At 36.8% G+C, this 24,936-nt stretch overlaps 8 protein-coding genes across 10 annotated transcripts in view; 2 read left to right on the plus strand and 6 right to left on the minus strand.

Annotated features, from left to right (window-relative positions):
• Positions 1–24,936, minus strand: part of LOC129788401 (N-acetylgalactosaminyltransferase 7) — a 783,634-nt gene that overhangs the window by 551,860 nt on the left and 206,838 nt on the right. The gene's annotated exons all lie outside the window — the stretch shown is intronic.
• LOC129788422 (actin-5C) lies at positions 636–5,035 on the plus strand. Of its 2 annotated transcripts, none has more exons than XM_055824478.1 (3): positions 636–795; positions 1,321–1,518; positions 2,668–5,035. In XM_055824478.1, the coding sequence occupies exons 2-3, from the start codon at positions 1,329–1,331 to the stop codon at positions 3,606–3,608; spliced, it is 1,131 nt and encodes a 376-aa protein (XP_055680453.1). In that variant the 5' UTR covers positions 636–795; positions 1,321–1,328; the 3' UTR covers positions 3,609–5,035. The 2 variants fall into 2 exon arrangements, with proteins under 2 accessions (XP_055680453.1, XP_055680454.1); XM_055824479.1 differs by having other exon boundaries at positions 728–842.
• On the minus strand, positions 7,389–24,932 carry LOC129788409 (putative fatty acyl-CoA reductase CG5065). 2 transcript variants are annotated; one of them, XM_055824456.1, is made up of 6 exons: positions 24,831–24,851; positions 24,699–24,769; positions 11,082–11,190; positions 9,950–10,555; positions 8,373–8,681; positions 7,389–8,227 (listed from the first exon to the last, which is right to left on the minus strand). In XM_055824456.1, exons 4-6 carry the CDS (start codon positions 10,549–10,551, stop codon positions 7,597–7,599), a joined length of 1,542 nt encoding a protein of 513 aa, XP_055680431.1. In that variant the 5' UTR covers positions 10,552–10,555; positions 11,082–11,190; positions 24,699–24,769; positions 24,831–24,851; the 3' UTR covers positions 7,389–7,596. The 2 variants fall into 2 exon arrangements, with proteins under 2 accessions (XP_055680431.1, XP_055680430.1); XM_055824455.1 differs by lacking the exon at positions 11,082–11,190 and having other exon boundaries at positions 24,831–24,932.
• LOC129788341 (putative fatty acyl-CoA reductase CG5065) lies at positions 12,702–14,984 on the plus strand. The gene is made up of 4 exons (XM_055824306.1): positions 12,702–13,407; positions 13,468–13,665; positions 13,768–14,094; positions 14,908–14,984. Exons 1-4 carry the CDS (start codon positions 12,702–12,704, stop codon positions 14,982–14,984), a joined length of 1,308 nt encoding a protein of 435 aa, XP_055680281.1.
• On the minus strand, positions 16,676–17,459 carry LOC129788342 (putative fatty acyl-CoA reductase CG5065). Its single transcript, XM_055824307.1, has 2 exons — positions 16,762–17,459; positions 16,676–16,691 (listed from the first exon to the last, which is right to left on the minus strand). Exons 1-2 carry the CDS (start codon positions 17,457–17,459, stop codon positions 16,676–16,678), a joined length of 714 nt encoding a protein of 237 aa, XP_055680282.1.
• On the minus strand, positions 18,808–19,545 carry LOC129788344 (putative fatty acyl-CoA reductase CG5065). Its single transcript, XM_055824310.1, has one exon. The coding sequence runs from the start codon at positions 19,543–19,545 to the stop codon at positions 18,808–18,810; it is 738 nt and encodes a 245-aa protein (XP_055680285.1).
• On the minus strand, positions 20,353–22,238 carry LOC129788411 (fatty acyl-CoA reductase 1-like). The gene is made up of 2 exons (XM_055824459.1): positions 22,038–22,238; positions 20,353–21,972 (listed from the first exon to the last, which is right to left on the minus strand). Exons 1-2 carry the CDS (start codon positions 22,233–22,235, stop codon positions 20,653–20,655), a joined length of 1,518 nt encoding a protein of 505 aa, XP_055680434.1. The 5' UTR covers positions 22,236–22,238; the 3' UTR covers positions 20,353–20,652.
• LOC129788412 (putative fatty acyl-CoA reductase CG5065) lies at positions 22,659–24,527 on the minus strand. Its single transcript, XM_055824460.1, has 2 exons — positions 23,531–24,527; positions 22,659–23,467 (listed from the first exon to the last, which is right to left on the minus strand). Exons 1-2 carry the CDS (start codon positions 24,234–24,236, stop codon positions 22,659–22,661), a joined length of 1,515 nt encoding a protein of 504 aa, XP_055680435.1. The 5' UTR covers positions 24,237–24,527.

Raw genomic sequence — 24,936 nt, forward strand, 5'->3', positions numbered from 1 at the left:
TGCTGTGAACATCGCAAAGGAGTTCAGCAAAAATAAAAAAGTAAATCACGTACAACCTCCTAAGGAGAAGGATTAAAAGCTACAGCTCCCCCGAAAACAACCAAATAGGATTAACCCCCCAATTTAGTGTTTATATTTAAATTAATTTAGGATCTTCAATTTTTTTCGCTTTTAAACACCAAAAAATCTTCATGTAAGTATTTTATTTAAAAAAAAAGTGTTTTAGAATTTTCTTGAAAATTGAGAAAATTTTCTTTGTGAAGTGAAAGAAAAGAATTTAAATCCCCAAAGGGAAGGTGAATCGGTGAAAGAGGAGTTAAAAGGTTGAGAGAGGGAGAGAGAAGCCCACACGTGGTGATTTTAGTGCACCTGCCGGTGAAAGAAATTCCCAGAAATTCTGCATTTTTTTTCTGCAAAATGAGAATTTCTTCTCTTCATTTTCCTTCCCACATCCATTCAATTCTGGGAATCCCTTTAACGGCCGCGCGCCAAATTCAAAAAAAAAATCTCCGTGTGAGTGTGTGTGTTACCCCGCCGTGAGGGGAAAATCCGCTCGGGTTTTGAAACATTGCCATATATGGTAAAGTGACGTGGTTGGTCGATGGGCCGTGGTGGGGATGACGATATTCCATACAAATTTGGCCTTAGCGGATCTCGACACTGAAACCGTGGCGTCACTCGCCTCTCATCTCTCGTGCAGTGCGTGTTGCAGAGTTAACTTTGATTTTATTTCAAATTGTAATCCAATAAAAAATCTCAATTTAAATCATCTCTCTCCCAATTTGCCAACAAAAGGTGAATTAGTTTTTGAATAAATTCCTTCAGTGCATTCCATTAACAAGGTAGGTGGCCACCACCTGCGGATTTTCCGTGTAAAAAGTCTTTTTTTGTTCAATCCAAGAGTGCTTTGGGCGTTGGCCCCAATTTCAAAGCATTGTGCCTCTTTTGTTGTAAACTTTCCCACAGTGCGCCCACAGAGAGCCCCCGAAAGAGTCTCAAAGCACACGAGGGTGCCTCTTGGGAGCCATTTCCATTGGTATTTTCAACGTTTTTCCATCCACAAATTGGCATTTTCCCGTGAAAACCATGACGCCGGCAACCACCTTCCTCTGAACACTCCCCATCTCACTCGCACCCCACCCAATTCATGGGAGTGCGAATGCGATGGCAAGCGACGCCTGCGCATTCTTCACCACCGGTTCATTTCCCCTCCTTTTTGAATTCTCATTTCTTTTTTGCGGTTGAAATTTTCTCTTCTGTATAACGGTTGCGTTCAACGGCTAATTTTTCTTTTTTTTTTTTTGTAAAATCTTTTTGCAGAAATCAAAATGTGTGACGAAGAAGTTGCTGCGCTCGTTGTTGACAATGGATCCGGAATGTGCAAGGCCGGTTTCGCCGGAGATGATGCTCCACGTGCCGTATTCCCATCCATTGTGGGTCGCCCAAGGCATCAGGGTGTGATGGTCGGTATGGGCCAGAAGGATTCCTACGTGGGTGATGAGGCTCAGAGCAAACGAGGTAAGAAGCCAGAAAATTCTTTTAATTTGTTTAATTTTTGTCTTAAAAAAAGTTCTTTAGAAAGGTTTTAAAAATTTCTTTCAATTGAAAGTTTCATGAAATTTTGGGATTTTTGCTAAAGAGTTAATTTTTTTAAAAATGTTTTTTAACCTTAAGTAATGAGTTGAAATATAGAGAATTGTCCGACAATAGGCCTTATTCAGCGACCAAGAAACCCTTGAAATTCGCTTGAAATCTTAAAATTTCAATTTTTTAAAATTCTCTTTAAAACTAAAAAATAATGCTTAAAAAATAACAGAAGGTTTTAAAGATTTCTTTCAATTGAAAGTTTCATGAAATTTTGTGTATTTTTCCTTTTACATTGTTATCCTTAAAAATATTCAAGACAAAATTTTTTTCTTAAAAACTTTTATAAAAAAACAAAGACAATTTGTTTGAAAAAACTTTAAAGAAAAACCTTAAGAATCATTTTAAAAATCCTACAAAAAAACTCCATAAAGGGTTAATAATTAAAATTTTCTAGGTCAATAAACAGTGAGACAAACAAGTTCAATTTATTCAATCAAAATAAATAACGAACGAGGTTAATTTACGTCTAATGCTTTAATTGACAGAAGAAAGGCAGACGAATTTGTAATTTCTCTATCTACGGTTAAAATAAAATAAAATGGAACTATTTTTTTCATTATAAATTAATTATGATTTGGAAATTAATTTAATCTACATTTTAGTTTAACCCTTTAAGGTCCATTGGGTCATACGTTGACCCAAAGATTCGATTTTGAAAATGTTTCATTTTGTTTAGTTATTTTATGAATATTAAGTCTAAATTAGTACAGGACTATGTCTTTACAATCCCTGATCATTTTATGAGCACAAAAAGGACTCACAGGATCAGGAAGGACGAATAAGCGAAAATTTTTGAGTTGGGATTTGTTTTTTGCTAAAAATGTCTTTGAGCTCTGAGAAATTAACAAAAATCATTTTTAGTTCAATGAACTTGCTAGATTGATCGCGGTTCTTAAAGGGTTAATGAAACTTTCAAATTATTGGGAAATTTTGAAACCTTTTTTTCATTAGAGAATTTTTCCGGAAGGAACAAAGGAAGAAGAAAATAAAAATTGAAGATGAAATTTTGAATTTTTCCAGGTATTCTGACCCTGAAGTACCCAATTGAGCACGGTATTGTCACAAACTGGGATGATATGGAGAAAATCTGGCACCACACGTTCTACAATGAGCTCCGTGTGGCTCCGGAGGAGCACCCAGTGCTACTCACGGAGGCCCCCCTCAATCCAAAGGCCAACAGAGAGAAGATGACTCAAATTATGTTCGAGACCTTCAACACACCAGCAATGTATGTGGCCATCCAGGCTGTGCTGTCACTGTACGCCTCCGGTCGTACCACGGGTATTGTCCTGGACAGTGGTGATGGTGTCTCCCACACCGTACCAATCTATGAGGGTTATGCCCTCCCCCACGCCATCCTTCGTCTCGATCTGGCTGGACGTGATTTGACTGATTACCTTATGAAGATCCTCACGGAGCGTGGGTATTCCTTCACCACCACAGCCGAACGTGAAATTGTGCGTGACATCAAGGAGAAGCTCTGCTATGTTGCTCTTGACTTTGAGCAGGAAATGGCCACAGCTGCATCATCGTCATCCCTTGAGAAGAGCTACGAGCTACCCGATGGACAGGTCATCACCATTGGCAATGAGCGATTCCGTTGCCCAGAGGCTCTCTTCCAACCATCATTCCTGGGTATGGAGGCATGCGGTATCCATGAGACAACCTACAATTCCATCATGAAATGCGATGTGGACATCAGGAAGGATCTCTATGCCAACACCGTTCTCTCTGGTGGTACCACAATGTACCCAGGAATTGCTGATCGTATGCAGAAGGAGATCACAGCCCTTGCCCCATCCACCATGAAGATTAAGATTATTGCACCACCAGAGCGTAAATATTCCGTCTGGATTGGTGGCTCCATCCTGGCATCACTTTCCACATTCCAGCAAATGTGGATCTCCAAGCAGGAGTACGATGAGTCCGGACCATCCATTGTCCACAGGAAGTGCTTCTAAATTCACGTGTGCGCCCCTTCCACAAAAATTCACAACATCCACACACCCACACACACAATATCATCTCTTTAAATTTTATTTTGCATAAAAAAAGAGGAGATTTCCATTTGAAAATGAAATGATAAAAAAAAATGAATGAAAAAAATCCAAGTTTATTCACGCATTGATATAAAGAAGAAGAAAACAATTCCAAACAATAAGAAAGAAAAAAATAATTAAACCGCGAGAAATGTTTGGGTCAAAGTATTAAGAAATAAATTATATAAAATATGCTGAAAAATTAGGAAAGAAAAAAAGGCAAAAAGATAAAGAAGAATTATCCAATTATCCTTTTTTTTTTTAGCCCTTCGGTGGTCCATTTGTTTATTAATTATTATTACACATTTTATATATTTTTTTGTCTTTAAAGTACTAATTTTTTTTGAATTTGTGAATGAAGAAAAAAATTAGTTTATGTTATTCCCCCCTTTCTCATGAACTTTTTTTTTTAAATAAGAATTATAAACTTTTTTCTCTGCCAAGTTTGATAAAAAAAAAGAATGAATAAAAGACACCGATCATTCCTTCTCTCTTAAGAAAAAACAAGAAGTAAAAAAGAAAAAAAAAACATTGCCGATCAAAATGTAATGTAAGAATTATTTATTTTTATTAAAAAATGAGTAAAAAACAAGCGTATGAATTGAATGCATTTTTATCTGATTTTTTTTTTGCAAAATTTCATTTTTTGTGAAAAAAAAATGTTCATTTTGGTCAGCAAGAGTTCCTTATGATTGGATTTTTTTAAATGAGAATTTGGCAAAGGAAGAAAATCCTTTTAAGAGATATTTGCGATAAAATGTATTTATTTCTCCTTTAAAAAAATTAAAGAAAGAATAGACTTTCAATTTACTACCTATTTAAAAAATTCTTCTTTTATTATATATTTAGAAGAACAAAAAAGAAAGTTTAAGAGACAATCGCTTCCATCATTTAGGGTCTCATCACAATAATAATTTCTTTCCACGCGCAAAAAGACTTAAATTTTAGTTTGTTTTTCTCTTTTCTTAATTACAATTTAAAATAATTAATAATTAAGCTGAGAATGTGTTCGTTTTTTTTTACATAATTAAAAGAAATTGCATTTCCATTCGCGCAGTATTTGTCTTTAAAGAAGAAAGAAAAAGGAACACAACATACTGAAAAAAATCCCTCAAAATAGAATGATTAATAAATGAAAACTTATTAAGGTGACATAGCATTTAATCAAGCGGATAATGATGAAAATATTCTCAATAAAAAAAAACTTATTGCCTGGAATTTTCCCACGTGAGAGCAATAAAGGAAAATGAAGAAAAAAAACTACAATTTCCATTCCATTTTATATTTAGTGGATCGCCACGCAAATTTTCATTTTGATTTGTAAAAAATAAAGAATTCATAACATAAAATTGCACGGTGTTTCAATTGAACTGCAGAAGGGGATTTTCTTTTTTTTTTAGGTGAAAAAAAAATCAGAAATGGAGTATACAGTGGTGTTACGTGAGTCAATTTTGAGGCTTTCCTGAGACGCTAGAAACCGACAATTTTCACTTAATTATTTAGTCAATTACTAATCTATCGAGTTTGCTATATTGTAAAGAATTTTCCTAAATAGAATTTTAATCGGAACCCCTCCGGAAATATTTTTGAAGCTGTATTTTTACCTACCCTAGGATCTCCATTAAAACATAATAAACAGGGTTGGGCGATTTGTTTACATTTTTTTTTTACATTTTACATGCTTTTTTACATGTAAAAAATGTTTTTCTTCACATGCTTTTTTCTTTACATACTTTTCTTTACATTTTTATTTTACAAAAATAATGTAAAGAAAAATATTGGTAGCAAAATATTTTTTTTAATTAAACAAGGGGATGGTATAACTTCATTTTCTGTGAAGAAAAGTCACTTTTTGTTGAACAAAATGTATGAGGAATTCTCGAATCTCGCTCAATCTCGACCGATTCCCGAGAAACACTTTAACTTTTTTTATATTAATAATGTTATTTCGATAATGAGATAGGGATCAATCGAAAGCTAATTAAATGTACTTTCAATTGCAAGAGGAATTGTGCAAACTGATCCCTTCTTTTGATTGGAAGAACGTGCTGCCTCACGAAAAGTACTGATTTCTCGGGGTTGGGCATCCCCCTGTAATTAAAATTGATATTGTTGCCGACGAACTAGACACCTAAGTCTCAAGCAGAGCTCCGGGGAACTACCGCAGGAGCATCAATTGATAGTTGTGGGAATTTACACGTTTCCCATAAACTTCGGTAACACAGCATTTACAGACGTGTAGAAGGAGGATGAAATAGGAATTATTAGCGGAGAAGAATAGCTGCTTTAAGCGCTACCCCGCGATACAGCATCCCCGCCACACCTGAGAAGGGCGCGATCAAACGCTGCCTCTCTAGGGTAAATCTCATAGGCGCCAGGCAGCTATAAGCGCCGTGCCATAGAGATCCCTTTCGGCTCCCAGCGGGTCGCGAGAATACCCCATCGCGCCATCTATTGAATGAAATATAGCGCGTGTATTTGAATTGGGAGTTAATAAATAAGTGAATTGTGACTCATCGTGTTCTCATTTGGGTTGCTGAAGCGCCCCTCTCCACTCCTAGGCCATACCTACAAAAGTCCTTCGACAACAATATTAACTTGTAAAATTAAGTGAAAAACAATACCAGAAAATAAACATCTTGATGAGAAACAAAATTGTAAAGAATTTTTTTGCATCACCTACGAGAAAGTTGATTTTATTAAAATTATTTATGATTTTTAGAAATATGAATATAATTAATTTGTAAAAGGTTTGTAAATTCTCATATTTTTATGTGAAAGTTCATTTTCAGGTTTGTAAAAATTGTTTTCAGACACATTAATAAGGAAAAAGCTTGTTGAAATTGAACTAATTCGCTTTCTACATCCCATTCTTTCCTCATAAAAATTATTAATATTTTAACTAACATTCACGTTTTACCTTTTAAAGATGCGTTTCTGACCACCCAGTAATTTTACATAATATTAAGGAATTTAAAATTTTTTAAAAATTTACAAACCTTTTACAAATCCATATTTTCCGGGAATGTAAAATAACTTTTTTGATTAAAAAAAACATTTTTTTTAAAGAAAAACCAATTTTTTAGATTCTTCTCCAATCATTTCTCATTCAATTATTGTTTTTACAAATTATTTACATTTTTTTACTGTTTTGTATACTTTACATGTTTTTTACATGTAAAATGTAAAAACTATGTAAACAAATAATTTTATGTAGGTACATGAAATTGCCCAACTCTGAATAAATAAAGATATCTGGGAAATAGGTTTTGATATTTCTGAAATCATAAAATTTATTCATGTTTTGATTGAATTTTTCTTTCCGGGAGTTTTATTGCTTACTTCCGGGAGCTTTATTGTCAAGAAATATGATAAATTTATTTCATATTTCTACAAGAATATTTAATTTTGTATTTTCATAGTCCTGATTATGTAAGGGCTGTAAGAGTAGATAAAATCCTTTCCGGAACTATCCTGTTAAAGTTAAAAATTCTACTTATCCGGATAGTTTAATAACTCAAAAAACGATGAGCCTGAAAATTTAATTTTGAATAATTTTTGTGTATTTCTTTAGGCTCTATTTGACTATTCAGAGAGAACGGAATTGCAAAAAAAAATAAAACGAAAAATTCGCCATTTGTCCTGAACGTCCTGAAAAATAAATTTTTCACACACCAAGAAAACAAAAAGAAAACTCAAATATTGCATTTTTCATAATTTTCTTCTCCACCAATATACAATTAAAAAAAAAACTGAAAAACAATGCCTATAAGCTAAAAATATAATATTGATATAAGAGAATAATATAATCTTATTATTTTTTTACATGAATTCATCAAACAGTTCAATTGGTGTGCCCTGTTAAAATGCAATCACTCACCAAAAAGGATTATCCCCGGTGTGATGCGCTTCAATTAACATTCTGCGCTATATTTTGATTTGTGAGCCGCACCAGGAGGGGGATGATGTCCAGTCGTGTGATTAGGAAGTAAGCAAAGAGGCTGTAGACGACCGTTTTGACTGCCCAATCGAGGTACTTCATTCGCTGGAAGCGCGCCCGTGCCGCTGGGAGATCCTCATCCTTCTCGTGCATGAGATACCGTCGAGTACCCAGGATGGCCATGCCGAAGTAATTCTTCACATCCGTATTGATCTCATAGTTGAACTGGAAGAGCTTGAGATCACAATCCTGGAGACCTTCATTGAGGGAGTAGAGATTCTTATTCTGGAATGTCCACGTGTTGAGGACAAAGTAGGCGAGGGCCTGATTGGCTTGGTAGATGCGACGCTGAAGCTTGAGGATGAAGGGCTTCTTGCCGCTAATCTTGAAAGCTGTGTCAATAATGATGGCCGGCAGGACGTGCAGGAGGATCACCTTGATGTAGTTGTACATCTTCCAGTTGGTCACATTGCCACCTGGATACCACAGTGTCTTATCAAATGGCCACTGTGGCGCCAAATCCTTTCCCAGGGCCACAACCTCGTCGAATGTTGTTGGTCGCACATCGGATGTTGAGCAATTGTAGATCGGCAGGGGATCACTGTAGGAGATTACGTGAGAAGTTTTCATTAAAGGAAATTATCTAGTGCTTATCCAAAATCTCTTATCAAATTTAATCAGCATGTTGCATGTCATGAAAATGATTAGGAATCAGTAAAATTACTTAATGATGGAAAATCTCTCACATTGGCTCCTGTGTGCCTCTCTTCCACACAGCCGACAGCATTGCTCGCACAGCAATATCCACGGGTGTGTAGTCAGCCACATTGTCGGGATTGGAGTAGAGTGTCCTGTTGATGCCCAATCCACAGCCCACCAGCAAACCCACGGGCCCGTTGAAATTATCAATCCACCCGGGCATTGGTTCCGACACGGCGGAAATCACAATGGACGGCCGGAAAATGATGAGCGGGAGTTTCTCCTTGAAATCATTGATAATCTGCTCAGCCAGAGACTTGGTGAATGTATACGTGTTGGGCTGGAAGCTCGTATACCTGCACAGAGGGAACAGAGAAACCTACATATCTATATAATAAAGAAAGGTCTGTTTGTTGGTAATCAGTCGTGTTCGGCTATACAAATCTACACCGTTTGACCGATCGCGATGAAATTTGGCACAGAGGCTCCTTATATCAGGCGGTTTCGAGTGGCCGTATCCATTTTCCCCCCGAAGCCCCCCTTCAGGTAGCCCCCATATAACTCTCATGCTTTTTTTGCGAATTTTTGAATTTGACGCCGGAAATGTTGTATGAAAATGATTTCTTCGCTTTGCAAATTTTTCTTTTGAGATTGATGAGTGTGCCCAATCATACTTATAAATCATCACAATTTTTTCTCTCTAAAATTTGCGCGAAGCGCAAAACCCCCCGCGAAGCGGGGCGAGGAAAATTGGAGCGAAGCGACAATTTACCTCGTTTAATTATATTGATCACCTGGCAGCGGTGCGAGAATAAATCACAATTTTGTATTTAAATTTATGCATCTACGTCAATTTCACAACGGAGCACAAGGGACAACGCGCATTTTTTTATTTTTATTTTGTAATTGTATTTGATTAATAGATTGCCTTTCATTGCTAGAAAATTGTAGAAAACAAAAAATCCCAAGTATTGCGTCATGTACGAGAGAAGAAGAATTTATTTTATTTCCTTGTGCAGAAGGAAAATTTTTAAAAGAAGATAGAGATTTTCTCAATTTTAAAATGTACAAAATATTTCGTGAAGAATACAAGGGGGCGAACAACTACTAAATTATTATGAACCTAAACACTAAATTCTTCAATTCTTAGGATTAATTTAGAATTTTTAAAATGAAAGTTAATAGAGGCATTTAATGATAATTAATACAGGAATTTTTAATACCTTGTATAATTTATTTCTGCATAAAGTTTTGATTATTTGACCATTCTATACTAATGGAAATTTTTAATAAATATTAAATGAAAAATAAAACGGATAATTTAAAATTAATTAATTAATTGAAACTCATTTAAAAAAAAGGAACATTTCCATTTAATAAATTGATCTTTATTAAGTTTTTTAACGAGATTAAGTAAAATAATTACAAAATCTAATTTAGAACATCTTCCTCAACGAAAATCTTTTAATTGTTATGAAGCCTTTGAAAAGATCATTAAGATCATGTTCATCGCTTCCCTTTAAATTTTCTTCTCAACAAATCTTTTAGTAGAATAATTCGCAAAGCTCCTGAAAGCTCTTATCATTCACAAAAGCTCCCAAAATACAGTGAAATATGTACTTACTTCGGTGCAAGAATATCCAAAAGCTCCTGATCGTAGGTTTCAGCAATTTTAATTGCCTTCTTCCAATCAGCATAGGGTGGATAGATTTTTTCTTCGATGTCATGCCAATCGGGGTTGCAGTAGGACGTGGACACGTGCATCATCACCTTGAGATTTTGCAATCTTTCCGCAAAGCGACAGACCTCCCTTGTTCCACGGGCATTCATGAGGATGGCATCTTTGAGGGGATCATCAAAGCGCACACTTGCAGCCACGTGGAAGACAATTGAGACATTCTCCATTGCCCGAATGTCCTCCTCGGAGATTCCCATGTTCAGTACACTCACATCTCCCGCCACGGGGATTAGCTTATCGAGTTGGCCAATTTTATTCTTATCCTTTCGGATACGCTCAAAGACGGATTCCTCCTTGAGCAAGGCTAGACGTTCCTCAATGGTGCGTTTCTTCTTGGGCCTAAGGAGGACGTAGATATTCCCAACGGCTGGGCAGGCAAAGAAGATCTTCTCAATCAGTGCCTTTCCCATAAATCCACTTCCGCCCGTGATGAAGATGTCCCGTCCCGCAAAAAATTGCGGGATTGTGGGAAGAGTCGTTACATCCATTGCCCTATACATCGTGAAGGATTTTTTTCTTTCTTATTAACTTTTCACAAAGAATGGATTTTTGAATTGCACTATAGATGAAGCAAAGCACACGCGAGATGCTTCTTTTGCAAGAAACTTAAATTTATTTTTATTTTTAGGGAGCTTTGAGCGCGGTACGAGCTGCAAAACGACTGGACTTGGAATGAATCGCGCGTGCTAAAGGTAAGCATTGGAGCACATTTTGTCACCAATATATTTCACTTTAAAAAAAGGTTCATTTAGGTGCTTAACCGATATATTTAAATCGTCAGACAATATGTAATTGTTTTAAATTGTCGCGGAGACACAAATTACCAATGCAAAAGACCCCATATGGGCTCCAGGTGGCTCATTCAGCGCACCCGAGGAATGACTCGAAAGAACATTCGAATGGAGGCATAGAATTTGAGTGCAAAATTACCGTAAAAATAAAATATTTCGCAACGAATTTCAATGAAGAAAAGGCTCAAATAAGAGCTAATACACCAAACTCTGACTAAAAACTTTACCTTTGGTGCGTTTTTCCCCACGCAATGATCACAACAACAGCAAATATGATTTTCCCTCTCAAGCACCACGCGATCCTCTGATGTTCACACGTTGCTTTATTAGACGCAACTAAACTCATGAAATATTATTTTTTCATCATTTATTGAACACCGTGCGTCAGGCAAAAGCATTCATTTATGAATCTCATTAATTGCAATTCAAGCATTCCCCGCAGCTTCGGCATAATTCAGTGTTGGTGTATTCTTCAGCATTTTATGCGAAAAATGAAAAAAAATGTGATAATAAGACATGCCAACATCCCAAACGGAAACTAATATTTCATTTTGTTTCTTTTTTTTGGCTTTTCTTCCATTCTTTCGTGAACATTAATTTAGCATTTTTATTGAACTCCATTGTTGTCTCATCGTCACAATTCTGGTAAAATTATATACATATTAGAAGGTGTCAATTGCAAGTCAACATTGTGAGTATGTGATCATCATCAGCGATCGTTGTTCGGGCTTTTAATGCTCTTCGGAAGAATTTTATTTAGAAAAGCTCATCAGGTGAAACAAGCTTGCGTTCAGCTAATTACTCCATCTTGGCGGCAGCAGAAATTGGAACTGAAAGTTGTTTGTGAGCAAAGCTAATTATGTATTTGCTTTACAAACTAATCACACGAATCATCAATGCTTCATCACAAGTATTATTTATTATAAATTGATATAATGACCCCTCTAAGTCATGGTATTGTTAGGTGGGTCTTCTATGTGTGAAGAATAAATCAAGAAAGCAACAGAAAGAATTTAATTTTGAAGCTTTAAGTAAAAATTTACACTCTAAAAATATTATAGCAAATTCATGACTGAATTACCCATAAAAAGATATTTGCGATGGATTTAGCAAGGCTGTAAGATATTCCAAAATAACGACAGTATCAGAAAAACAAAGAATAAAAAAATAAGATTCATAATTTGTTAAAAAAAAACTCTTAAAGACTTAAGAGAAATAAAATTTAATAGAACTAATTTATGAGTAGATAATAAAATTTCTTGAACTCCTCTTTTCCCATTTTAACACTAATAAATAATTTTTATTGCTGAGTTTTGTGTATAAAAATACTACATAATTCATTGAAAGATTAATTTATAATTTTTTCTAGTTTGAATTTTCTTTTTATTATTATTTTTTTAAATTCTTGTTTAATTTAATTACTAAACAAATAAATATCTTTTAATTTAATAATTAAATTTCATCTTTTTAAATTAATTAGCACAATCTTTTTATTAATAAATCGGTTTAACAAGAACGGGTTAATTTGTGAAATGTTGATTAAACATCTGTGAAAGTAATATAATAAAAAACGAAAGAAATAAGAAGAAAAATGCAGAGAAAAACTAAATTAAATAAAATGTTTAAAAAATACACAAAAAGTTATATTTAACGTAATTTTATTTAAAACACAGGACAATAATAATTTAAAAATTTTATTAGCAAAACCTCTTGCAAAGAGAAATTATAAATTGCTCAGTTGTACCCAAAATTGGTCCAGTTGGCAGATAAAGCTCTTCTGGTTCGCATTTGTGAAATATTAGTCCAGTTGGAATTAAATTAATAAATTACTGATTAAGTGAAGGATCATGGAATCATTTGAGCTGCCAACAATCCCTGAATTCTTTCGTGATCGTGAAATTTTCATCACTGGTGGAACAGGGTTTGTGGGAAAGGCGATCATTGAGAAGATCCTTTACTCCTGTCCGGAAATAAGTAAGATTTATCTTCTTGTGCGATGCAAGAAAGGTGTTGGAGTGTCTGAACGTCTGGAGAAATTCAAAAGCAATCAGATCTTCAATCGAATCAGGGAGAAGGATGCGAAGCTGCTGGATAAGTTGATTCCTCTCGCGGGAGATTCAATGAGCCTCCAGCTGGGTTTGAGTGATGAAGATCTTGCAAAGATGGAGAATGTCTCTGTGATAATAAATAGTGCTGCAAGTGTACGATTCGATGAACCCCTTCGTGATGCGATCTTCATGAATACGCGAAGTGCTCGAGAGCTCGTTGTGATTGCGGAGAAGCTGAAGAATCTCAAAGTTCTCGTTCACATCTCCACAACTTACTGCAATCCTGGGTATGAAGTGATCGAGGAGAAGATTTATCCACCTCTGGCTGATTGGCGTCAAACGATTAAACTTGCTGAGAATATGGATGGAGATACGTTGGAGATCCTCGCGGCAAAGTACATGGACTTCCAACCAAACACCTACGCCTTCACGAAGAGCCTAGCGGAGCAGATAATGAAGGAAAACTCTGATAGGCTTCCTATTATCATCTTCCGCCCGTCAATTAGTAAGAAAAATTATTTTATTAATGAAATCTTTACTAAAAGGATTTTTCTTTCCATTTCAGTTGCTCCTTCCGTTAAAGAGCCTTTCGCTGGGTGGGTGGATAGCTTTAATGGAATTGCAGCATTAGTCACAATTGGAATTTCTGGTCTGGGGAGACTTCTATATTGTGTTCCCGAGAATAAACTCAATATACAACCACTTGATGTGTGCGTTCGATCTCTCCTTGTGGCCACATGGAAAGGTGGCCAAACTGCAACAAGTAACAAGATAGTCTACAATTGTGCTTGCAGCAAAAAGAAGGAGATGAAAATGAGCAGTGTGATCTTTATGCAAAACAATGTTCCCTCCACTTATCCTCTAGACGAAATGATGTGGTACCCCAATGCCAGTAGCATTTCATCCTACGTCTTATACAGAATCGCCTTCATTGTCTTCCAAGTTATTCCAGGAATCTTCCTTGATGTGATCTTTAAAATAATTGGAAGGAAGTCCATTGCAATGAGTTTTACGCGGAAGTTCTATTTTGCATCCTTTTCTTTGACCTTCTTTATGTTCAACGAATGGTTATTTGTGAATGAAAATTGCTTCAATCTCATGAATGATATCAAAGAAGAGGACTTGGAAGCATTTGCATTTGACTTCTATGAAAATATTGAAGAAGAAGATTATGGGTACATTACAGGCTTGGGTTTAAGAAGATTTCTTATGAGGCAGAAGGATGAAAATCTCCCAAGAGCCAGAAGAAATTATAAGATTTTACAGTACCTTCATTACGTTCTTAGAACACTCTTCTGGTTAGGAGTTTCATGGTTACTATTAGCAAATGTTAATTTAGTTAAATAAATTTATTTTAGAGTGAAAAATCAGATAAATGTAGAGTACGGTTGATGATGGTAAAAATGAAGAATGTTTAAATAATGTAAATGGATAATAAATTGCTCTGAGATATTTTAAAAATTACATTTATTTTATCTTATTTATTTTATAGTGAATAACGGTTCACTTATATTAGCTCAAATTTGATAATTCAGAAGATAATTCAGAGTGTTAGAGCAAAAAACGCAAGAGAATTTTCTAAACTGAGCTAAAATTCTGATGGAAAGAAGAGCTTGAAATGAACTGACTTATCAGCAATTAACTCTCACGTGCAAAATACTAAAGATTCTTAAATTAAAATACAGACAATTATTTAATTGTTTTTAGTAGATACAATTTATTTTATTTTATTTTAAAGAATTTTACTTTATTCTTTAAACAAATTTTTGCTCTGAAACGCCAAAAGATTCATTTAATTGTTTAGTATTGAATTAAATTATAACGCTTTAAAAGAAACCACAAAACTCCCAACCAGAAGATTGTTTTGAGAGCCCGATCTACAACCCAGAACTTCTTATAATTCCTTCTGGCACGTGGTAGATCCTCATCCTTTTGCCTCATAAGGAATTTTCTTGCACCATAACCTGAGGTAAATGCATAATCTTTATGCTCAATGTTTTTATAGAAGTCAAACGCAAATGCTTCCATGTCCTCCTGTTTGATATCATTCATGAGATTGAAGAAATTCTCATTCACAAATAACCACTCTCTGAGTAAGAAGTAAGAAACAGCACAAGAAGCAGAATATAACTTCCGCATAAGACTCAGAGCGATGGGTTTCCTTTTCATAATTTTTAAAATCATATCAAGGAAAATTCCAGGAATAAATTGAAAGAAAATAAATAAAATTCTGAACCGGACGTAAGATGAGGTAATTGTGGCATTGGGGTACCACACCATTTCATCTAGAGGGTAATCAGAGACAAGAGTTAACGTAAGATTTAGCAAATCAAGCATTTTAAACTCCTTCTTTTTGCTGCAGGCGCAGTTGTAAAGTCAATCATAACGCGTCCAGTTATAAGAGTTGGTGTCCCACAACGTGTAGAAGTTTGTTTATGCGATATAATGCGATTTGTGAGCAGAATTAGTAGGCAAAGTTGATTTTTTTCGTGAAATTCAGTAATTTGATGCATAAAAATGGTCATATCTCTGGTTGTATAACACCTACAGAAACTTCTTGACTAGTTATGGAAAGGTCTTAAAATAAGCTAGAATATGGGATAAATTTTGATACTTTTCAAGGTCACCTCTAGAACACAAAATGGCGGCTTTTTGTTTCACCAAAACAGTTTTTCGCATTTTTCGTCCTCAAGAAATGGTTCTAGAGGTTTCTAATGTTCTAGAAAGATGTAGAGAATTGCAAAACCTTTAATTTGATACCAAATTGAGCAAAATCGGACAAGCCGTTCAAGAGATATGGCTCTTAGAACTTTTCAAATTCAAGAATTTTTCAAATGGCCATATCTTCTAAACGGTGACATAAATTTTCTTCATTTTCGGACTGGTGAAAGATATTGAGTCAGGCTACAACATATCAAAATTTAAAAGATTTGCCTAATGGGGATTCGGAGATATTGCCCCTTAAAGTTAGGCAATTTTTGTTTTTGAATTTAGCGCCTCTTGCGGATGTTTTTGAAACTTGAAATGTTCTAGAAAGTTGTAGGGCTTCGCAATACCTTTCATTTGATACCAAGATGGTCAAAATCGGTCAAGCCGTTCTCGAGTTATATCGAAAAAACACTTTTTGCTTTAGGCCGCCATATTTGCTAAACCGCTCGACCGATTTTCAAGTATGAATTGTTGATGAAAACGTCTCACTGAGCTCTACAACATACTAAAATTTCAGACCTCTAGCTATAAGGGAAGTGGTTGACAGTAGTTCAAAATGGCGGACGGCGGCCATCTTGGATTTTGAAAATGCGAAAAAATGAAATTTTACACCCACATTTCTATAGAAAACTTCAAACCGGAAGTCTCTATCTGTTACCGTTCTCGAGTTATAAGGCAAAATGACGACCACCGGCAGGATAACCGGCAGGATAACCGGCAGGCCGGCCGGATCAAAAATTTTCCACCACCATTTTCGTAATGTGGGATGTCTAAAACGTGCTCATACCAAGTTTGAGCCCGATCTGAGGTGGTCGGTTTTTCCGACGATTACAATACTTGGTGTTGGCCACGAAGTGGAACACCAACTAATAGACAAGTTGCTTTTGGGGTTCAGCCCATGCTTCCATGTAGCCACAAGGAGAGATCGGACGCACACATCAAGTGGTTGGAAGTTGGCCTTTATCTTAGGATCATTATAGTAAATCCTACCTAGACCCGTAGATCCTATAGTAGTTAACGCCATAATACCATTAAAGCTATCCACCCATCCAGCGAAAGGCTCCTTAACGGAAGGAGCAACTGAAATGGAAAGAAAAATCCTTTTAGTAAAGATTTCATTATTAAAAAATAATTTTCCTTACTAATTGACGGGCGGAAGATGATAATGGGAAGTCTATCAGAGTTTTCCTTCATTATCTGCTCGGCCAGGCTCTTCGTGAAGGTGTAAGTGTTTGGCTGGAAGTCCATGTACTTTGCCGCGAGGATCTCCAACGTATCTCCATCCATATTCTCAGCAAGTTTGATTGTTTGACGCCAATCAGCCAGAGGTGGATAAATCTTCTCCTCGATCACTTCATACCCAGGATTGCAGTAAGTTGTAGAGATGTGAACGAGAACTTTGAGATTCTTCAGCTTCTCCGCAATCACAACGAGCTCTCGAGCACTTCGCGTATTCATGAAGATCGCATCACGAAGGGGTTCATCGAATCGTACACTTGCAGCACTATTTATTATCACAGAGACATTCTCCATCTTTGCAAGATCTTCATCACTCAAACCCAGCTGGAGGCTCATTGAATCTCCCGCAAGAGGAATCAACTTATCCAGCAATTTCTCATCCTTCTCCCTGATTCGATTGAAGATCTGATTGCTTTTGAATTTCTCCAGACGTTCAGACACTCCAACACCTTTCTTGCATCGCACAAGAAGGTAAATCCTACTTATTTCCGGGCAGGAGTACAGGATCTTTTCGATGATCGCCTTTCCCACAAACCCAGTTCCTCCAGTAATGAAAATTTCGCGATCACGAAAGAATTCAGGGATTGTTGGCAGCTCAAATGATTCCATGATCCTTCACTTAATCAGTAATTTATTAATTTAATTCCAACTGGACTAATATTTCACAAATGCGAACCAGAAGAGCTTTATCTGCCAACTGGACCAATTTTGGCAGCAAATGTGCAATTTATATTCTAGTCTTCAGACAAGGTTTTGCTAATAAAAATAATTTAATCTTAAAAAGATTTATGCTATAAGCGCATGGTGACATTAGCAAAAATAATTAGTTTTATGTTTTTAATATTACTGCTGTTATTGTTAATTTTCTTTGATTTTTTTTTACCTTACTAACGCTTAATTTAGAAGGTTTTTTATGTGTTTAACCTTGATAAAAAATATATATAATTTTTTTTTCCAGGAGAGATTTCTTTCTTCATCTTTTTTTCCTAAAATTTCAACGCTTCAAATTATTGTCATTTAAAATTAGAAATAATTTTTATTAGACATGCAATGACATATCAATTTACATCAATAAAAAATAGGTCAAATCGGTTCAATTAATACCTAATTCCAGAATATTTTTTTTTAAATATGCTTAATATAAATATTTAAGCAATTCATAATGCTTTACAATAAACCATAAAACTGCCAAACAGAATAGTGTTCTAAGGGTGTAATGAAGATATTGGAATACTTTAAAATTCCTTCTAGCACGTGGCAGATCTTCATCCTTTTGTCCCATGAGGAATCTTCTTGCGCCCAAGGCTGCAATATACGTATACTCCTTCATCTTTGTATTTTTATAGAAGTCAAACGCAAATGCTTCCATGTCCTCGTCTTTGACATCATTCATGAGGTTTAAGTAATTATCATTTACAAATAACCATTCATTGAACATAAAGTACGACAGAGAGTAAGAAGCATAAAAGAACTTCCGCATAATGTTAAGGGCAATGCGTTTCCTCTTCGTGATCCTAAAAATTATATCAAAGAAGATTCCAGGAATAACTTGAAAGATAATGAAGGCAATGTAGTAGAAGAAGTAGGATGAACATATTGTGGAATTGGGATACCACACCATAAAATCCAGAGGAATCTCAGAGCCAATATTGTAGAAATTTTCAAAGATATTACCAACTTTAAGTTCATCTTCTTTGCAACAGGCGCAGTTGTAGATAGGCAAGTTGCTTGTGGGGGCTAGGCCATGCTTCCATGTGGCCACAAGGAGAGATCGGACGCACACATCAAGTGGTTGAAAATTTGAATTTATCTCTGTATCATTATAGAAGACTCTCCCTAGACCCGATGATCCTATTGTAATTATACCAGTAATGCTACCGAAGTTATCAACCCACCCAGGAAAAGGTTCCTTAATGGAAGGAGCAACTGAAAATCCCGAGAAAAAAATCTTTAGCAATCACTGAATTGCTGGAAAATAATTTTCCTTACTAATTGACGGGCGGAAGATGATAATGGGAAGCCTATCAGAGTTTTCCTTCATTATCTGCTCGGCCAGGCTCTTCGTGAAGGTGTAGGTGTTTGGCTGGAAGTCCATGTACTTTGCCGCGAGGATCTCCAACGTATCTCCATCCATATTCTCAGCAAGTTTAATCGTTTGACGCCAATCAGCCAGAGGTGGATAAATCTTCTCCTCGATCACTTCATACCCAGGATTGCAGTAAGTTGTGGAGATGTGAACGAGAACTTTGAGATTCTTCAGCTTCTCCGCAATCACAACGAGCTCTCGAGCACTTCGCGTATTCATGAAGATCGCATCACGAAGGGGTTCATCGAATCGTACACTTGCAGCACTATTTATTATCACAGAGACATTCTCCATCTTTGCAAGATCTTCATCACTCAAACCCAACTGGAGGCTCATTGAGTCTCCCGCGAGAGGAATCATCTTATCCAGCAATTTCTCATCCTTCTCCCTGATTCGATTGAAGATCTGATTGCTTTTAAATTTCTCCAGACGTTCAGACACTCCAACACCTTTCTTGCATCGCACAAGCAGGTAAATCCTACTTATTTCCGGGCAGGAGTAAAGGATCTTCTCAATGATCGCCTTTCCCACAAACCCTGTTCCTCCAGTAATGAAAATTTCACGATCACGAAAGAATTCAGGGATTGTTGGCAGCTCAAATGATTCCATGATCATTTAATCTTATTATAATAAAAGTACGAACTGATGGAGATTTGTTTCACAATTGCACTAATTTTCTCTGCAAATGGTCATTTTATATTCTCTCTTAAATCTCATAAAAGTGCTAAAATTTGCAGAAGAAATGCCATTAAATCTAATTTATGATCATGTTTATATTTTTCTAATTTTTTTCATATTTTTAGCTGTAGTTTTAAATCACATTTGTATAATTTAATTAAACATTCACATAGACACACCTGACTGCGAATTTTTTCTTATTCTTACGGAGATGAAGAATTTTTTTTATTCTAAAGTTGATGCATTTACGAGCTATTTTATTGCGCTTTCTTCTGAGTTTTTGGTGAAAACGAGAGAGATAACATTCTGTTTCTCATGTAAAATAATTAGCTTTAAGTGCTTTTAAAGCTTTCTTGTGATAAGGCTGTTAGACTAAACTAACTAACTAAACTAATTAATAAGGATAATTCGATTAGTTGTGGTTTTTCCTTCAGTTCAAAATATGAGACACAGACGCATTTTGAACTTTTATAGGTCTTTTTGAGACTTAATCTTCCCATTTTTCCACTTAGAGTTCTAATGAATCTGTGAAAAAACCTTCAAGTTTATTAGGAAAAATCAAATTTCAAGGGGAGTCCTGATAGGAAGAACATCTCCCTTAGACATTTAATCAATAAAATCCTAAGTTCTAAAAAGAAATAAGGAAGAAAAGCCAAGAAAGAAAATCACTGGGAAAATCCTGAAAAATTGACAGACCCCCTTTTTTTTTTAAAAATTAAAATTTAAAACACATAAAAATGTTCTTATAAAACTCATTTTAATTCCATAAAATATTTTTATTACAAAAATCCTGGTAAAATAAAAATTACAAAATTGCAGAATTTGCTTTCTTTTGTGCGAAAGAAAATGCGGAGAAAAGAAAAAGAAAAGAAGTTTGCAGACTTGAATTGAATGCGGGAATATTGTTGGGAAGAGAGAAGCGCACAATGTGTTTACCCCAAATAGTAAGTTCATTGAATATCCTGACCCCGGATGCCCCTGTGCATGTGGTGTGTGTAGACGTGGCAGTACTTGGGGCGGGCAAAAATTGCTGGTCACTCATTTACCCACCACAGCCATGTACTTCTTGTAGGAATTGAAGGCAAACCACACGACGACGGCGTAGAAAATGGTCTGCAGGGTGTTCCTGAAGAAGACCATTTGATTGAAGCGTCGTCTAGCCAGGGGTAAACTGTCGTCCTTCTGGCGCAAGATGTGACGCCTAGCACCGAGGATGCACATGACAAAGTAGAGAATGTGATCGACATCCTTGTAGTAGCTGAACCCAAAGGCATCCACATCACTGCCACGGAGATCATTGAGGAGGGACATGTAGTTGTTGTTCTCAAACTCATAGGTGTGCCTCATGAAGTAGGCCAGGTGAATTTGGGCCAGGTAGAGGCGTCGTTGGAGCTTCATCACAATCGGTGGGCGTCCCGTGAGACGGATGATGCCATCAATGAGGAGTGATGGAGCAATCTGGAGGAAAACCATGCGAATGTAGAAGAGAAGGAACCACGTTGTCGCAATGAAGCTAATTGGCCAGACATTGTAGTCAAACGGCACCATTGGGATGCAGGAATTTCCCAGCATGGCCAATTCGTAGTACGTCACGGGATTAGTTTCCCCGGAGGAGCCATTGTAGATTGTCATCTCCGGGGATGCAAAGATCTCCTCTCTTGTTCGCAAACCTTGGCGCCAGATTGCAATAATAATTGCCTTCACCGTCACATCGATGGGATTGAAATCGAGGATAATTTTCCGATTGGTGTACAGAGTCCTGATCAAGCCACTCCCAGTGGCCATCATGATCCCCACGGGTCCATTAACATTGTCATTCCACCCCGCAAAAGGCTCCATCACGGCTGGAGTCATTATCGACGGGCGATAGAGGACAATTGGAACAGTGTGCCGATACTCATGCACCAGATGCTCAGCTAAATTCTTCGTGAAGGTGTACGTATTGGGTTGATGGCCAATAATCTTCTTCTCCATGGCGCAAATAACTTCCTCATCCAACTTCTCAACCATATCCAACACTTTGCGCCAATCTGCTGTTGCTGGGTACATTTCTTCCTGCATAAATTTGTACTCTGGATAGCAGAATGTTGTGGAGGTGTGGAAGAAGACATTGAGATTGGGTAGAGTTTCGGCAAAATTGAGAATCTCCCTCGTGCCGCGAATATTGATGATGGCAGCCTTCTTCAGGGGATCATCAAAGCGCACACTTGCAGCTGCATGAATGAGAATTGAAACATTTGCAAATCTCTTCTGTGGCGCCAGGAGATCAATACCCATCCCCAGGTCACAGATATCACCCTCAACTGCTTCGAGTTTATCAAATAAATCCGGTGCCTTTGTTCTTATTCGCTGAAAGACCTACAAAACATAAATCCCCTTTTATTGGCTGCTGGGAGAATGTACCAACGACGAATGAGACTCACATCGGATTTCTTGAGATTCTCCAATCTCTCCTCGACATTTCGTCCACCCTTTGTGCGTAGCATCACAAAGATCTTATTGACACTGGAGCAAGAATACAGGATCTTCTCAATTAGCGTCTTCCCAATCAACCCTGATCCTCCCGTGATGAAGACATCGCGTCCCGCAAAAAAATCCGGAATTGACTCAAATTTCCCCATAATTTCCTTCACGTCCTTTGTGTGCTCTTGTTTGTGGCAAAAAACTCACTAAAATGCTTTTCGGCTGCCAAAATCCTCCTCAGGGTCGTTGAATGAGAACCCCACATTGTGGAGAAAAGTAGAGAAAAAGTACTAGGCGAGGAATTTTCCTCACACAACAGCACACGAGAATTAATTTGCAATTTCAAATTATCGATCGGGGCTTCATTACATAGGCAGTGGATTTTGAAAATTAACCAGGAATTAGTTAGCATGACTTTAGCACTTAAAGAAGAGTTTTAAATGTGAATCATTGATTGAAAGGAAAAGGTAAAAACTACTGACCTTGAAACTACTTATTTTGGACACTTTTTCTATCCCAAAAAATTCGATTATTTAATTTGAAATTTAGAAAAGTATTTTTATGAGACAAATTTTCTAAGCTTAACCCAGAAGAGAGCGTTTAAAATTAAAATTTAGAACATCATACCGCACAACAAGAAACCACAAAACTCCCAACCAGAAAACAGTTTTGAGTGCCCGATCGAGAAACCAGAAAATCCGATAATTCCTTCTGGCTCGCGGTAAATCCTCATCCTTTTGCCTCATGAGAAATCTCCTCCCACCCATACTTGACTGATACATGTACTCCTTCATCTCCATTCCCTCGTAGAAATCAAATCCAAACTCTTCCATATCTTCGTACTTGATGTCATTCATGAGATTGAAGCAATTATCATTGACAAAGAACCAATCTCTGAACATAAAATACGACAGAGACGAAGAGGCAAAATGGAACTTTCGCATAATGCTCAGAGCAATGGGTTTCTTCCTAATGATTCTAAATATCAAATCAAAGAAAATTCCCGGGATTACTTGGAAGAGAATGAGGGTGATCTTGTAGAAGACATAGCAGGCAGTTATTGTAGCATTGGGAAACCAAACCATTTCATCGAGAGGAATATCTGAGGCAATGGTGTAGCAATGATGGAAGAGATCTTCACTCTTTAGCTCCTTCTCCTTGCTACAGGCACAATTGTAGATGGTCATTTGGCTTGTAATGCCCAAGCCACGCTTCCATGTGGCCACGAGGAGAGATCTGACACACACATCGAGTGGTTGGAAGTTGTTTAAAACAGTTTTACATCCATATAGAACCCTTGCTAAGCCTGATCCCCCTGCAGCGAGAATTCCCGTGACCCCATTGAAATTATCCACCCACCCAGTGAAAGGCTCCTTGACGGATGGAGAGACTGAAAATCCCCAGAAAAAAAATCTTTAGCGATCACTAAATGACCGGAAAAAAATTTTCTTACTAATTGACGGCCGGAAGATGATAATGGGAAGCCTATCAGAGTTTTCCTTCATTATCTGCTCGGCCAGGCTCTTCGTGAAGGTGTAAGTGTTTGGCTGGAAGTCCATGTACTTTGCCGCGAGGATCTCCAATGTATCTCCATCCATATTCTCAGCAAGTTTAATCGTTTGACGCCAATCAGCCAGAGGTGGATAAATTTTCTCCTCGATCACTTCATACCCAGGATTGCAGTAAGTTGTGGAGATGTGAACGAGAACTTTGAGATTCTTCAGCTTCTCCGCAATCACAACGAGCTCTCGGGCACTTCGCGTATTCATGAAGATCGCATCACGAAGGGGTTCATCGAATCGTACACTTGCAGCACTATTTATTATCACAGAGACATTCTCCATCTTTGCAAGATCTTCATTACTCAAACCCAGCTGGAGGCTCATTGAATCCCCCGCGAGAGGAATCAACTTATCCAGCAGCTTCGCATCCTTCTCCCTGATTCGATTGAAGATCTGATTGCTTTTGAATTTCTCCAGACGTTCAGACACTCCAACACCTTTCTTGCATCGCACAAGAAGGTAAATCTTACTTATTTCCGGACAGGAGTAAAGGATCTTCTCGATGATCGCCTTTCCCACAAACCCTGTTCCTCCAGTAATGAAAATTTCGCGATCACGAAAGAATTCAGCGATCGCTGGTAGGTGAGGTGAATCCATAATCCTTATCACTTGATCACTTTTGCACAACTAAATCCACTCTTCTGAACTGCACTAACTTTCACGCAGGTTATTTGATTGAAACCAATTCATTTTTTTTTAAATTCTGCAAATCCATATTCAAATGATCTTTTGACTCAATAACAAATAATTAATATGCAGGAGATAATGTAGGTCGAGGAAATGAGTTTACAAATATCTGTATTTGTGCATAAACTAATATTCCACAATGCCGTTCTACTTGGCGCGATGTAATTTTGCAAACAAATAAGGATTTTCTCGAAATCTCTTGAGAGAATCATGAATTTATTTTCATTGTTAAAAACACTTAAAGTTTAGATTTTCGCGATTTCTGAGCTTTCATTCAAAGAGATTTTTTTTAATATCCTTCAAGGAAATCAAACAAATACTGTTCATGGTTTTATTTCACATTAAAAGGCCGGAAAATTCTGGAAAACTCACCGGAATCCTTCACAGATGCATTCCAAACTTCTACGGCACTTATCTCAACTCCTGATGAAATTTTTTCGATCCTGAAAGTGTCCACGGAAGTTTTAAGCACCAAAGAATACTTTCTTATCACTTGAAACTCACAATTGTGCCCCCTGAATTTTTTTGGAGCACCTCACGCAGTCGCGGCAGTTAAACGTTTTTTGTCATTTTGAGGTTATGTAATTCCATTGAAGACTGGAAGCCTTCC

The sequence above is a fragment of the Lutzomyia longipalpis genome, chromosome 2 (assembly GCF_024334085.1).
Source record: "Lutzomyia longipalpis isolate SR_M1_2022 chromosome 2, ASM2433408v1".
NCBI lineage: Eukaryota > Metazoa > Arthropoda > Insecta > Diptera > Psychodidae > Lutzomyia > Lutzomyia longipalpis.

Bases quoted from the DNA above. Each gene is read 5' to 3' on its own strand.
- LOC129788422 (XM_055824478.1), top strand. From the start codon at position 1,329: ATGTGTGACGAAGAAGTTGCTGCGCTCGTTGTTGACAATGGATCCGGA. The intron at 1,519-2,667 runs GTAAGAAGCCAG...GAATTTTTCCAG, and splicing joins TGAGGCTCAGAGCAAACGAG to GTATTCTGACCCTGAAGTAC.
- LOC129788409 (XM_055824455.1), bottom strand. From the start codon at position 10,551: ATGGATGTAACGACTCTTCCCACAATCCCGCAATTTTTTGCGGGACGG. The intron at 8,682-9,949 runs GTAAGTACATAT...CCCTCTGTGCAG, and splicing joins TTGGATATTCTTGCACCGAA to GTATACGAGCTTCCAGCCCA. The intron at 8,228-8,372 runs GTGAGAGATTTT...AATCTCCTACAG, and splicing joins AGAGGCACACAGGAGCCAAT to TGATCCCCTGCCGATCTACA.
- LOC129788341 (XM_055824306.1), top strand. From the start codon at position 12,702: ATGGAATCATTTGAGCTGCCAACAATCCCTGAATTCTTTCGTGATCGT. The intron at 13,408-13,467 runs GTAAGAAAAATT...TTTCCATTTCAG, and splicing joins CATCTTCCGCCCGTCAATTA to TTGCTCCTTCCGTTAAAGAG. The intron at 14,095-14,907 runs GTTTAAGAAGAT...ATGTTTTTATAG, and splicing joins TGGGTACATTACAGGCTTGG to AAGTCAAACGCAAATGCTTC.
- LOC129788342 (XM_055824307.1), bottom strand. From the start codon at position 17,459: ATGGAATCATTTGAGCTGCCAACAATCCCTGAATTCTTTCGTGATCGC.
- LOC129788344 (XM_055824310.1), bottom strand. From the start codon at position 19,545: ATGGAATCATTTGAGCTGCCAACAATCCCTGAATTCTTTCGTGATCGT.
- LOC129788411 (XM_055824459.1), bottom strand. From the start codon at position 22,235: ATGGGGAAATTTGAGTCAATTCCGGATTTTTTTGCGGGACGCGATGTC. The intron at 21,973-22,037 runs GTGAGTCTCATT...TATGTTTTGTAG, and splicing joins AGAATCTCAAGAAATCCGAT to GTCTTTCAGCGAATAAGAAC.
- LOC129788412 (XM_055824460.1), bottom strand. From the start codon at position 24,236: ATGGATTCACCTCACCTACCAGCGATCGCTGAATTCTTTCGTGATCGC. The intron at 23,468-23,530 runs GTAAGAAAATTT...GGGGATTTTCAG, and splicing joins CATCTTCCGGCCGTCAATTA to TCTCTCCATCCGTCAAGGAG.